Here is a 14429-nt window from a genome sequence, read left to right on the forward strand (position 1 = left end):
CATGCCTGTAATCTCAGCACTGGGCAGGCTGAAAACCGGGGGATCACTAGGAGTCTGAGCTGCGTAGTGAGACCCTATACCAAATACATTAAAAAAAGATTTCATTTGAAGAAACATTCACTGAAAGTAAGCTGTCTCCACACACAATAAAGCAAGCACGTTGGCGAATGAAGCCATTCTATCTCGAGGAATTATACATGTAGAATTACGCTCTCAGAATAGAAATTTAATCCTGTTAGTTTGCAAGCTCTTTCTGGGGGAAATGTGCGAACGGGCTGTGCTTTCTCGCTTTCTTGCTTCCCGTGTTGCTCATGGGACGGGTCCTCCCGTGGCCACAGCATGGAAAGGCAGGCTTTCCCATCATGGTGGTGAAGTCCTAGGCTTCCAGGCTGTTTTCAGCTGCTGCTGTCTATGTACTTCCTCTTGGAAGTGGCATATTACAACTCAAACAGTCTGGAAACACATTTTCCTGAGAAGAATGCAAACATCCAATATTTAAAAGTATGTTGGACGACTGGGATGAGGGAAAGGAGGAAAGGAAAAAAAGGGGAGAAATGTAAGTATACATACAAGATAGCTGAGAAAATTGTACTTGGAATTCCTAGTGGTTTATTGAGAGGAACAGGTAATGCCTAATTGTTATCCGTTTTGTAGGCCTATAACCCTGAGCAACTACTTTGAAGTAGTTGAAGTATATGCAGTATAATAACCATTGTTGATTTCTGATCATGTTGTTTTGAAATTCTGTATCATTTTTACTGGTTTAAATTTTTTTTATGATCTTTAAAATTAAAAAAAAAGCATAGCCAGGTGTGGTGGCACACCTATAATCCCCACACTCAGGAGGCTGAGGCAGGAAGATTGCTGAGAGTTCCAGACCAGTCTGGGCTACAAAGTGAGCTCAAGGCCAGCCTGAGCTACATAGCAAGACCCTGTCTCAAAAAAACCAAAATAATAGCAATGATGATAGTAATAATAATGACAACAATCATATTATGGCCATCAGATCAAAATAAATTAAAAAATACATTGGAAATGTTTTTAAGTGGGAGAGGACTCTGCTTTTGTATCCCGCCTGACCAAGCTCAGAAAGAGACGTCTCACCATCGTAACATTAACAGCACTAGTGAGAAGCAAAGGCTGATGGGAACTGGCTGCACATTTCAGTGCTAACAAAATCTGCGCCACGCTACTGCAGGACAAAGCCAAAAGGCAGAGGCCACCAGGGATCCATGCATTTCACCCTTTGTGCTTTAAGGGGCTGCTGAGGGGAGAAGTGGGTAGGCTCTGATGCGGGCAAGGGGGTCTCCTTGGCCACACGTGATTTCAGTGTGTTTCCTTTGGTGGGAATGTTTCCAGTCAGACGAGGGGAGGCTTGCCGGCAGCTTGGCAGGGATTTCATTTTACTGTCCCGTAAAGTGACTGGAAATCAAACTTTAAAACATTACAAGTAAGTGGATTTTTGATGAGAAATCAGTGGTTTCAGTTAGCTTTTGCTGCCTATTAATTGAATAAAACTGACTTTCCTTTGTGGTCCAGGGAAGGCAGGAGTTGGGTGGAACACCTTGGCACAGAGTGCTGCTGGAAGACGTGCAGGCCCTGGTTTGAGAAGCACTCTTGGAGTTCCATCCAACCCAGCTATTCTTCTTAGTGTTTTTCCCCAAAATTGAAAACATCATACCACTCCCATGTTACATGTACACCCCCATGTTTATAGCAGCACAGTTTCCAATGGCTACACCTGGGAAACAGCCCGGATTTCCATCGACTGGCAAATGGATAAAGAAGATGTAGTTTATTATACAATGGAGTGCTACTCTGATGTAAAAAAGAATAAGCTTGAGATATTTCCAACTAAATGGACACAGCTTGCAGCCATTCTCTTAAAAAGTGGTACAAACATGTAAATGCCGCATTGTTTCTCTGGTATGAGAAACCAGAAGTGTAAATAAAGACCCACATGTGCAATAGACACTGTGAAATAGGAAGAAGATGTTCAAACAGGAAGGGAGACTAGGGAGGGGTGAGGGGGAAAGGACAGAAGGGAAAAGAAAAAAATGACTAGAAAAGAACGAGAAAAATAGAGACAAAGCTTTTGAAAATGAGGAGGAGAAGAAGGGTTGGAGGGAAGGTAAGGAAATGGGGGAAGAAAAGAATCAAGTTATACCATATACAGGTACAAATTCCCTATGCTGAGTGTGATCAGGGCGCACATCTAGAATGCACCAATGAACCTCATTAAAAAGAGAAGAAAAGAAGTGCTCTTTGGCAACTGGGCTTCCGTGGTTATAGGCAAGAAATCATGGTTATGTTTTCAATAGTGAAAATGATCTTGTAGGATTCTGTTTGGATTTGGTCAAAGGGTTTCAAGAATGCGAGCTGCTGTGACTGACCACACTGCTCCCGAGGGAAAGGCTGTCCTGTTTGAAGGTTCCCAGTGGAAGGGTCATCTTGGGACAGAGGTGGGTTTCTACCGCTTGAGCATGTAGGCCACCCAACTGAATCAGTAATGCCTCTGTGTGCATATGGAGGAGCCCTGGTGTGTGTGTGTGTGTGTGTGTGTGTGTGTGTGTGTGTGTGTGTGTAAAGTGACCGTCCTGTGCCCAGGAGGTGGACTCTTAGTGACTGCACATATCTGGGGGCATCAGGCTCTTTCTTAACCTAATAACCTCATTAGGTTATTTGCAGGTACAAAGAAGTGGTGACCCTAGTGTGCTGTGATTTGATTAAAGGTAGGTGTTTGGATAAGGCCGTAGGCTTTCACCTACGTATGCGCAGTTTGTAAGAGGACTTTGCACAGAGTGCAATGTGGGCGGGGAGCACAGAGTCTGGTCCCCAGTGATGTTTGGTAAAAATATGGTGACTAAATGGGTGAGGTCTGGTCTGTGCTTCATATGGCAAAGAAGACGCGAGTCTGCAGATGGGCTTAGGTCCCGCTTGCAGGGCCCGTGGTTGTAGTCAGGCCCTATCTTGCCCCCAGAGCTCTATGTCTGAAGCAACAATGGCAGAAGCTTCTCCAAGAGTTTTATGCCTCAGGAGTTTGTTTTATCTTCATTCTATAAATTTGTAAACTTCGTATGACAGGAATCTTTCTTGAAGGTGAGTTTGAGGGTGCATTTTCTTTTTTCTCTTTATCAATGCCAGAAAGATTTTTAGAACAGAAATGCTTCAGTGTTTAGCAAATCTTCCAAGCCTGTTGCTGCTTTTTTTTTATTCTATTGATTTCTTTCTTTCTTTCTTTTTTGGTTCCAGGGCCAAACTCAAGACCTTGTGCTTTCCATGCAGGTGCTTATGCCACTGAGCTATCTCCTGAGCCCTCTGCTCTATCCTAAAATCTACATACTCCTGTGTTGCATCTGGGTAGCACAGGGCAATAAAAACAAAGGCTCCACTGGTCATTTTACTCATCTAGTAAATGACTTAAACGTTAGTGAGTCGGGCTAGCATGCTAGGGATGTATCTGCCTTCTTCTTCTTCTTCTTCTTCTTCTTCTTCTTCTTCTTCTTCTTCTTCTTCTTCTTCTTCTTCTTCTTCTTCTTCTTCTTCTTCTTCTTCAACTGGGGATTGAACTCAGGCCCTTGCGCTTGCCAAGGAGGCGCTTATTCCACTGAGCCATCTCCCTGCCCCCCTAAGAGATGCATGGTAAGAGGTGGTCCCAGTTGTTAATTCTTTCTAGTATTTCCCTTGCAGTTTTATTTTTGTTCATGAGCTGTTTGCCTATCCCTATGTCTTCAAGAGTTCCTCGTACTTTCTTTTCCAGGAGATTTAGTGTTTCTGTTTTAATGTTTAGATCTTTAATCCACTTTGACTTTAGTTTAGTGCATGTTTTGAAACTGTCTCATTTCTATTTCTGTCTCAATAAAATTAATTAGAAAAAAAAATTAACCACAAAAAAAGAAAGAAAATAGAGACCCACAGCAGTCAGCCTGCTGCAGTGGCTGACAGACACACCTTCAGATGACCACAAAGGAGAGCAGGGAGAAGACACTTAATGACTTGGAAGTCAGAACCCAGCACACAATAAACTGTCAGGTTAAAGAGTCCAGGAAATTATATCCCATTAATTATGAAAAGGGTAGTTTCATCACCTTTGAGTAAAATGTGGATTATAAGAACGCCAGCCCCTGAACTGGTCAGTTGCACATTCCTGGATGCCACAGACATTGCAATGGGTGGAACAGGGACTGTTGCAAGTGGGACCATGTTCTGCTGAGAAGTCCTTAAATAACAATTGCTGTTCACAGGGAACAAAAAACAATTCGATCAGGAAAAGAGAATGTAGAATTCACTGACTTTCATGTCTGTGGGTCCTTGGGGAGAAACGAGTCTGCTTAGAATCTCCTCAGAAAGTGTCTCTATTTTTTTTTTCTCAAAGAACTTATATGCATTCAAAAAAAAAAAAAAAAAAAAGAAAGAAAAAGAAAAAAGGTCTGATTTGTGCAGGGTCACTGAAAGGCTAAATGTGCTGAACAAGGTGGCTTCAGGGAAGGTGTAAGTCTGGGCCTTACAAATCTGAGAGTGTCCCGGTATCACATCCCCTGTAATGCTGATCAGACCCTGCTCAGCAGGGGTAACTGCATGTACTGAGATGCTTGGGTCATGTGGACTGAAATACAGAAAAAAGAAAAATAACTGCAGCTCTAGTGTCAGAGGTCTCTGAGTTATTGCAGAGCTTAGATAATAAACTATCAGGAGGGAACACATTTTAAACACATACAACCAAGCAACCTAATAGGCTCCACAGAGAAAAATCATAGATGGTGACCAAGATTATCCATGCAGCTTTTACCCTCAGTTCCTGAAATGGAATTTCAAAGCCAGCAACGGTTGTTTGACTTGCAGCCCACCACTTCGAAGATGAGCCAACCTCCCTTGGGCTCACTCTTTCCTGAAACGAAGAGCTCCAGAAAGCCTAGCTGAGCCCCTGATGGCTGAATGACGCTAAACAGAGAGCCTGCTGCTCTCATTTGCTTTCTGGTCTTTGATGCCTATGGAAGCACCAAGAATTATTGTTTTATCTTTAATGTTTGCATTCTGTTATTGTATGTGTTCATACTGAATATAGTCTTTCTATCTGGAAATATCTCACTGAAGATGACTAAATATCATTCATCCAAATAATGACCTTTCTAGATACCTCCCAGTCATCCTTTCCAAGTTCATGCTCAAGGAAACTTTCAGAGTCATTTATTCCCTTGTATTTCTTGGTAAGTTTCCCTTGGCTTCCTGTCAGGATGAGGTCCCTCCCTACTACTAAAGACCCGAGGAGGAGCTTTGTCCAGGATAACATTCATCTGTAGCAAATCATGTGTGAAATTATCCGGTGATTTGTGCTGCTGATCATAGCAAGCTCACATCAACAATCTTCTTTTCCTGTTTCTAGAGAGTGGGTAGAAGTTAACAATCCTCTGGGAGAATCGTCAGGTGTTTGTTTTGCCTTAGGTTTCATCCCCTGCTTGGTGGTCCAGTAAAGCCTATCTATGGTTATATCTACTTCATTTGCTATTTCTCTGATTGACCACAAATCTTTCAAATGGTTCTTTGTGTATCATGATCAGAAACATTATCGTTGACATCTTAGCTCCCAAGCCTTCTCCTATCATAGATGTATGGCTTAGGTTTTGAATTTCCAACTTAGCACTTCCTGGTTTAGGGCTGTGGAGTTGTATTCAGTACTGTTCTTTGAGTCTAACTGTTCTTGGAAGAAATCAGTCCAGATTTCTAATCATGGATATGATTTATGTCTTAGTCCTTTTATATTTCTAAAGTAGCCCAGAGAGTTCACTTATTCTACCTAGGGACCAATCATTTGAGTAAAAAAAAAAAAATTGGTCAAACTAGCCAACTCGATCAAGTCCTTAGATTGGGATTAAATTGCGTGTAGTCTGTTTTATTACTAGTTTATATTATCTTCCCAATAGTGGCCTAGTTCCATGAAAGTGTATGTTAATAATGGGGCTAGATTTCAAGGTCAGTGAAGACTCAGGACATAGGAGAACTTGTACTAGAACATCATGTAACTCAGTTATGTCCCAAATTTTCTGATCAAGGAGATTATGGGGCCTCAGAGGAAAGTGATTGACAATGTAGAGTGTGTCTAAGGAGAGTTACATGGAGAGAAAACATTTTTTCAGGCTTTCACAGAGAGCAAACTGGTCAAGCGATGGTCATGAATCATCCACATGACTGACATTGACAAGGGATCTACAAACTGCGGTACAGGGTTTCAAGATAAATTTTGAGGGGACTTGTCTGACCTTATCAGATACAAAAGCTACATTTATTGTTATATAGGTCTTGCTTTATCTGGGTCTTAACCATCCAGAAGGAAAGTATAAAAATGAAGTATAAAAAGTAAAGCCATATTAATATGCTGAGCTGTACAAGGCTCAATTCAACAACTTCTGACATTGCCAGTCTTATGGGTAAGCCACTACTATTATGGACTACTGGACTATTTTGGAATATTTTGCTGAATTCACACACCTGTAATATTCAAATGACAAAACTAAACAAAAAAAGGTGATACAAATGAATGACCATTTTGTATCTGTATATTCAAAATAGGATAGATAGCTACATTCTCTTAATTCAATGCATAGAAAGATTTGTTCTAATAGTGTTTATAAATAGTGTTTATAAACAGGATATCATGTCTGCATCTTGTATAATAAATAACCACTAAGACAACAATATGCAATGTATTAATTATTGAAAGTGTCATACTAATCGGTTTTGACACTGTCTCATTGCTATTTGTTTCTCAATAAAATTATGGAAAAAAATAATGGGGCTAGAATCTGTAGGATGAGCAATTGCAGCCCCAGTGGTGTACCTACCCAAAGCCAAGTTAGTGTGTGAGGAAGCGAGGGACCTACAGTATGGGGTTAAAGACAGTCAGCACAGTGGGGCCTCTCTTAGCTCATGTAGGCTGAGTGTCTCAAGTATAATATAAAGAATAGGCCATAGTTTGTTTATTTATTTAGAGAGAGGGCCTCACTTTGTAATGCAGAGTGACCTGGAACTCACTATGTAGCCCAGACTGGTCTCAAATTCAAGGGAATAACCCTCCTGCCTTTGCCTCCCAAGTATGGGGATTATAGGCATGTGCTACCACCCTCAGCCAGTACTTTCCCATCACGTAGATATATCCTAGGCCCTCCTCCAGCCCCTGAGGGCCAATACTATCCTCATCACCACCATAGTTTCTGATATATATTTTTTATTTTTACATATCTATTTGGTACAATGTTTCACTACCCAGCTTGGGCATGTAGTGAACCTCCTGTCTCAGCCTCCTCAGTGCTGAGATCACAGATGTGTGCCACCACACCTGGTTTTGGTGGCCAGCTTGGTGCACCTGGGGTTCCAGGGCTGGCGCGGCATGCGGTACAGGGGATTGAAGTTGGGTTCTTGTGCTTGCCAAGCAGTGACTTAAACCACAGAGCTATCTCCCCACCTCCTCTGAAAACTTTTCTAACTCTAGAAAGTGAAGACTCTGGCTTTATGTGGAAATCAGTTGCTCCTTGGTGTCCAGACCATCAAAGGCTACTTCTCTAGATTCCTATGCCCTTTTATTCCTGGTTTCTGTATAGTTTTATTCAATCCTACAGCAAAGAGACACTTTTCAGTGACGTGAACAAGATCTTGGCACAAGGCGGAGTGGATGATTAATGTGCTGGAATGACATGAACTCATTCACGTAGCTTTGTTCTACGTGATTTTATTTTGTAATTGCCCCTCAAGCCTCTTGGAGTCTGCTCTGCTCAGACGCTAATGATCTCTGCACAGGCCCTGGCTCCAGGTGAGAGCGTGATCCTCCCACCATGAACAAGTTAATCCCAGTGGCCCATTAGGGAGGTGATGACCTGCGGAGCTATTTGCCGGTTGAGCGCACACATCTGGAACATTTTTCTTGGTGGAGCCAACATACTGCTTTCCATTTTTCACCCACGTCAGTGAGAAGTGAGGAGTGGCTCTTTAGCAAGAGGTAACTATGCAATGATGCAGCAAAACTGGCTACAGCACTTTCTTTATTACAGGGCTAAATACTCATTATTGTTTGTAAATGATGCATTCATAGCCTCTGCAGAGCTATAGTTCATACGTGGTTGACTTCCATTGACAAAGGCAGAAAATCCTTATTTCTTCTAAATGTCAAACTTAGACTTAACAAAACTTCTGTTTCCTGTAAGATGTGTGTGTATTTAAAAAAAAAAGTTCAGCAATTAGATGGGACAGAAGAGAACTAGGACTTGAGTATGGGAGGAGGGAAAACACATTACAGAAATTCTAAACAAATAGAACCCCAAAGACTGAAGGGAAATTATAGAAGGTCCCATAGCATGCAACTGTTTTTTTTTTTTTTTTTTTAAAGTAGCTCCTCCAGGAGCAGAGGGACTAGAAAGACTGGTTTCCTCCTCAGGGGGGCGCTAGACTCTGGAAAAACTTGGTATCATCTCATACTGCATAGAGGCTAAGCGTGTAATGCTCACCTGTGCAGGGCTTCCCTGGCAAGTGCAAGGTCCTGAGTTTGATTCCTGGAATCCCCGACCCCCAAATTTCATACTGCAAAGATAAACTTCACTCATGCAATAAAACGAAATGAATTTTCATGTAGAAAGAGCGGATAATCAGGAGCTTTTCCTTTCTCAGGGCCAAGGTCATGTTGCATGTCATACATTGTTCTGGAAACGGGCTCAGAGCTTGGTACCTACTAATGTAGTCACTAGAACAAATACTTGGGAGAATGAGTTAGGAAAGCCTGGGCCGGTTGTGACTGGGGAGTGTCATTGCATTCAGCATGGGAGCTTACAGAAGGCAAGCTGAGAAGCATTTTCCATGGAAGAAACTACAAAAATTGAGGCAGTTTGGCTGATTTGAGGGGATTGTGGAACTTTGGCTTCTCGCATCTGGGGTCTAGATCTTTCTTAGAGGCCAGGCTACTACTGTGTTGGGAGGAACAAAAGGAACAGGGCTGGGAGGAAGTGCAGATCCATGGGTGGAAAAGGGTTTCTCGGGGAAGGGAGAGAGCAGGAGAGCTACTTTGAAGAATGAAGGATACTTTCAGAGAGTTATTTCTGCTGTTCTCTTTCCCCAATCAGTTTGTATGAAAAGCAGAAATGTTACTTTCTTAAATACAGTTTATTTTTGGTTAGCCATGGCAATATATGAAAAAAAGCAGCCTATCTACAATTTAAGCTTTTGTAGGGCGAGTCTTTGGAAAAATATGTGGATCTATACTAATTCAGATTTTTTTTTTTTTAAAACAGGCTAAAAAAGTATGGCATTGTAAGTTTCCAGAAGCTTAAAAGTTTTCTTGTATCTTATAACCAGGCATTCAGAGGTATATGTTGGTTCCAATAATTTTGGTAGAAACCTGCCAAAAATGGAAATGAACACAAATCACCTTGTCTTCAGGCTACTTTGGTATGGATTTGTAGAACCTGAGGCCATTGGAGAGTTTTTGAAGTAACACAAATCTAAGTAAGACACATGGGTGAAAACAGCAGTTTCAGGGAAAAAAGGCTAGTGTCAGGCTCTAAGTTTTGTAGAAGACATGGAGTAGGGCTGCCAGCACAGGACCCAAGTTCCTCTTTTGGTTTCTCCGGGACACTTTCCAGCAGTTCGAGGCTCCTGGGAACAGGACATGCAAAACGCAACACGGCCTCTGGCTGTGTGTCTGCCGTGCTCGGCAGCAGGCCTGTCCGAATATCATTCCAGGGCCGGGGAGGAGGCAGATAGGTGCAGGGTGGGTGCTTCTGGCTGAAAAGGAGGGGGCAGGTGGTGGACCAGGGTGCTGCTCCGAGAGCTCCTGCGGGGGCAGGACGTCCTCTCTGTGATGCCTTCTTTTCTGGCTGGAGCTGCGGGCAGAGGTTGCCCGCTGACCTCCCTGCCCCGGCTGGAGTGCAGGTGGCACGCGAGCGACTTCAGACCACCGAACAGCAGCTGCACCGAACAGAGCACCGCTTCTTCTTTTTCTTGGGGTGGAAAATAGTGAAGATGGCTTCATCAAAAACCGCTTTAAGACCTTTCTGAGTCAGGGCCGAACATTCCAAGTAGCACTGTGCTCCAATCTTAAACACGAAAGAGAAAGAGCCGTGAGGAGCAGGAAGGACGGAGAAAAGGCCCGGGGGTGGGGCGGGGCGGCGCAAGGCTTCCAAATCCCGACTTGCACGAGGCCCCTAAGCAGCCTGCGGGTTTGGGTGTGTCGTGGTTTGTGCGGAGTTGTCCCCCCCCAAAGCCTTACACGTCACTGGGGCACGGTTCTAGAGTCTGCAATTATGGTTCTGAGTAGTACTGGGATTGTGGGTGTGAGTGCTATACCCACCCTGGGGCGGACAGCCTAAAGGCGACATCAGGAAAGGAGAGACTGGACTCGGCCCTTATCGCTGCCGCTACTCCTCTCTTTCGGCTCTTGCTATTCTGCTGTTGCAGCTGTGAACCGCGGCGGTCTGCCGTGTGGCACTCTGCCTTGGAGCCAGCTGAGTACGGACTGAAACCTCCACTAACTGCGAGCCACATGAACATTTCCTTCCTACATTTTGGCTGTTGGGTATTTTGTCCCAGCAATGAGAGGCAAATAACGAAGTCAGTGTGGCTTAGTTTCCTTGTTTACAACAGTGTCCACCATCCTAATTTTTTTAAAAATATTTTTATACTAGTAATACACGGTTAGAGATCACTTTGGGGAGCAATGACTTCCTCGAAGGATCCATGGCCCCTTATCTGTAACATAACTACACAAGGCTGTAATAGTATAAATAATCATAAGAGGATTCAAAGCCAATGGTACGTTTGAGTTTTGCTTTGAAGCACAGGGCTGCCCGGCATTGTGTTAGTTGCAGTCAGATCTGAGCTAGCTGTACCTCCTGGATGTGGCAGGGCCAGGTGCCAGCCGGGTTGATAAAGCCACAGAAAGGCAATGGGGTTTCTTGGCATTCTTGATTGGAATATACGTCTAACAAGGCATCTTTCAGCAGAGTAATAGCTGAAAGCTATTGTTTCTCAGTCCAATATGCTTTTAAAATTACATTTTTAGAAATTAAAAAAAATCAAAACATGTAAAACCAGAAATCATAAAATATATGTACTGACCGAAACATATTCCCTGTCTGTGGACAGTCCATTGAAATGATAAAGTATTTTGTACTTGTGGAGGGCTTTATTTCAAAACTTTTTGATGATTTCATACCATGGTATGTTGGGTAATCGTGACTGCTCTATGAAAACCAGAAATGCAGGCCAAAATTACAGGTTCTCAGTAAGAAAATCTGAGGCGTGAAGACCATGTTTGGTAATCAGCTCCATGCGAAGGATACCTGGACGTTTCTCACATTCTCAGTGTGAGCCAACGATATGACACAGGCTGAATGCTAAGAATGCCTAGAAAAATGCTTGCTGTTGGTTTACTTTATAAGACTCATTTTGAAGCATACAGCTAGGTTAGGAGAGGTTGGCTGGGTGGTGACCCCCTGGCCACTACAGCAGCTGAATGACGAGAAGGACAGCAAAGTCCTGTGCTTGTCAAGGCCAGCTGCTCACACAGATGAATGAACCAGGGTTGGCAGGAGGCACAGAGGAGAGGCAGGTCATAGCGCATGCCCCATGCGGGAATGCTGGGTCGTGGTTGTTCCACTGTTGTATTTTTCAAGAAGATCCGGGAACTTAGACTTTGATTTACTATTTACCAATTAAAAACCTCCTGTGGCCCATGGAGGATGCTGACATGAATGCACTTGAGTATGACCCATCAATTTTCCATGTGTAGATTACAGAGAAATGAGTGACATTATCTGCACTAGTGTAGGAACAGCCCCAGGAGGGGAACATGAGGTGTCAACTAGAAAGTGAAGCTCTGGGTCTGCCCCTTCATTACTGTTCTCTTCCTTGTTTCTTGACAGTAACTGACCAGATTGCTCAGGTCTGATGAAGCTGGCAGCCAGGGCGACAAGCTGCTCACCTATCCGCAAGGCCACAGATGCGAAGACTAAGTAAAAAATGAAGTTGCTTTGGTTGGGCCTAGAAATTACTTTCTTATTTCTCCAACAGATATTATACCCCTTTGTTGTTGCTTTTGCAGACTGGAATGGTCACTGTATGAGCTAAAGAGAAATGCCAAAATTATGGCATTGAAACCATCAATGGATATTGAAAACCTTTCTTGCATTTTGACCATGGTTGGCCTCTGGGATAGGAAATGACCTTAAAAAATAATTTCAAAAATAAGACAGTAATGTTTAGGCCAAAGCAAAAATGCTAGGACACTGCTTTTAGAGGGGAAAAAAGGCAGAGAGAATTTTCCTAATAATGTCACTATCACACTTCGAGACTGTGTCTAAGCTGGATACCAGCACGTGTAAAAAGGTGCATTAATTTAACAATGGGCCAGCTGAAGGACTCGTAATGTGACAGCTCTTTACATGCATGCTGGGAAACTTGTAAAGTGTTTGGGGCCCTTTTATCTGGGAGACCCCTGGGATGATGATCACCAGCCTCAGACAGATTCTGGGGGCTCCAGGTGAGCTGGAAACTCTGTTCCCCCTGGTCTCCCGCCACAAGGTGGGTGGGGCCTCGCAAGATGGGGAGGGCCTCTCCTCTCCTCCTGTCCCCAGAGCGCGGCAGCCAAGGCCTCAGAGCTCACCTTTTGATGCTGCAGGAGGAGTCTCCACTTGTCTCTCCCAATTCTGACATTACTACAGATCGTGAAACAGCAGAGAAAGGGAGTGTTGTGTAAGGAGGTTAACAAAACATTGTGCCTTGTGCTGTTCGTTCCTGGACAAGCTGCCAGCAGGTTTTGGGTGTGAGTGGGAAGGAGTGTGGGAGAGGGAGCCCAGTTGTGAGATGAGTATTGTTACCGGGTTTCAAGGGCTCTGAGGGTCAGAGAGAGCATTTACACGGGCGTGCTGAGGAATTGCTGAAGAACTCATCTGTGTCCTTGCAGATGTGCAGTGGAAAGCTGTCTCAGGGAAAGACAGCTGTTTTGAAGCAGCAACCTCATCTGCCTCTTGGAGCAAAACAGTCTACTGAGTCAAATATTCCCAATCCATCTGGGATAGCGCAGGATTCAGAGATCCTTGCCTTGACACACAGGCTAGAAATCTGGAACGTGCTTTTAGCAAGCTGATGTATTTCAAGGAAAAGACGGGATGGAAATAGAACACTTTCTGATAATTTACAATAGCTAAAACTTACTGTTTCAAAAGCTGGGACATGTGCCACAGATGTATAGCCAGTGTAAGAGCCTGACAAACAGGTAAACCCACCGGGTAAGCCAGTAAAACACGACGCTTTTCTTTTTCTGTATTTAGGACAGGGTGTATAGGGTCTCACCACTTAGATCAGACTCCTAGTGATCCTCCTGTTTTCAGCCTCCCAAGAGCTGGGATTACAGGCACGTGCCACCACGCCCAGTCTCAATCACCATCTCAGTGTGCCCCGGGGGTGGAGCAGGCAGGGCAGACCTGGGGATCGAATCCCCAGCCCCTGTGTCTGCCTAAGCAGGTGCTTTAATCTGCTGAGCTATTTGGCCGGCCCCACGACATTTTTCTTCCAGGTTGTCTTGGAAGCAGGGGGACATGTTACGGAATAAGACAGTAATAGGTGGGAATGACAGCAAAGAGGCTTTCCCCACTGGAGTCATGTCTGAGGGCCAACACAGATTTCACTGTGGCTCGCTGGGCTGGACCTGGTAGGGTGGCCATCTCATCACCACGGTGACTTTGTAAAGTTCATCACCATCCTCATTTTACAGCGCGGGGAGCTGAAGCCCGGAGAGGTTCAGTGACCCGTCTGTGGCCACGCATCCAAAAGCACAGCACAGATTAGACTCTGTCTGTCTCTGGGCCAGGGTCTTCATCACTCTGCTTTGTCATCTCCATCAAACAGAAACAGGTTGTGGTTGAGAGACAAAAAAAAACCAAAACCAACCAACCAAACAAACCCCCATAGAAACAAAAATCCTTAGTGAATCAAAGGAGGAGTGTTGTCAACTTTCGGAAGGGAGAGAGGGACATTTCCCACATGGGGACAGGGAGAAGGGATCAGAGGGGACAGAGGTGAGGTGGCATCTAAAGGAGCTGCCAGATAAGTGTCTATACACATAGAGCTAGAGAGCTGAGAAAGGGAGCAAGAACCCGAAGGCCTGTGGGAGAAAGTCTGTTTCCATCAATCAAAATTCATCAGTTGCTGAAAGAGGAAGAGCATTTGTGGGCTTGATGGCTTTTTTTCAGGACTCTATAAAGATGCTAGCTAGCTCTAACATGAATGGTGAGATGGTGAGTGCACCGCTCTGGGTATGGGAGAGTGCAGGGTGGTGGGACCGGGGCAGGCACCTTGCCTAAGAGACTGAAAGGAAACTTTGGCTCATGAGGAGATTCTTTCTTTCTTTCTTTCTTTCTTTCTTTCTTTCTTTCTTTCTTTCTTTCTTT

General features: G+C 44.0%; 1 protein-coding gene across 1 annotated transcript in view; it reads right to left on the bottom strand.

Annotated features, from left to right (window-relative positions):
• Positions 1-7405: 7405 nt before the first annotated feature.
• The window catches only part of Rhoj (ras homolog family member J), an 89700-nt gene continuing 82676 nt past the window's right edge, over positions 7406-14429 (bottom strand). The window contains exon 5 of the mRNA XM_004624801.2: positions 7406-10076. Coding sequence (XP_004624858.1) covers positions 9930-10076 — 147 coding nt within the window. The 3' untranslated portion in view covers positions 7406-9929. The remainder of the gene's footprint in view (positions 10077-14429) is intronic.

This window comes from Octodon degus, unplaced genomic scaffold, assembly GCF_000260255.1.
Source record: "Octodon degus isolate 3935 unplaced genomic scaffold, OctDeg1.0 scaffold00007, whole genome shotgun sequence".
NCBI lineage: Eukaryota > Metazoa > Chordata > Mammalia > Rodentia > Octodontidae > Octodon > Octodon degus.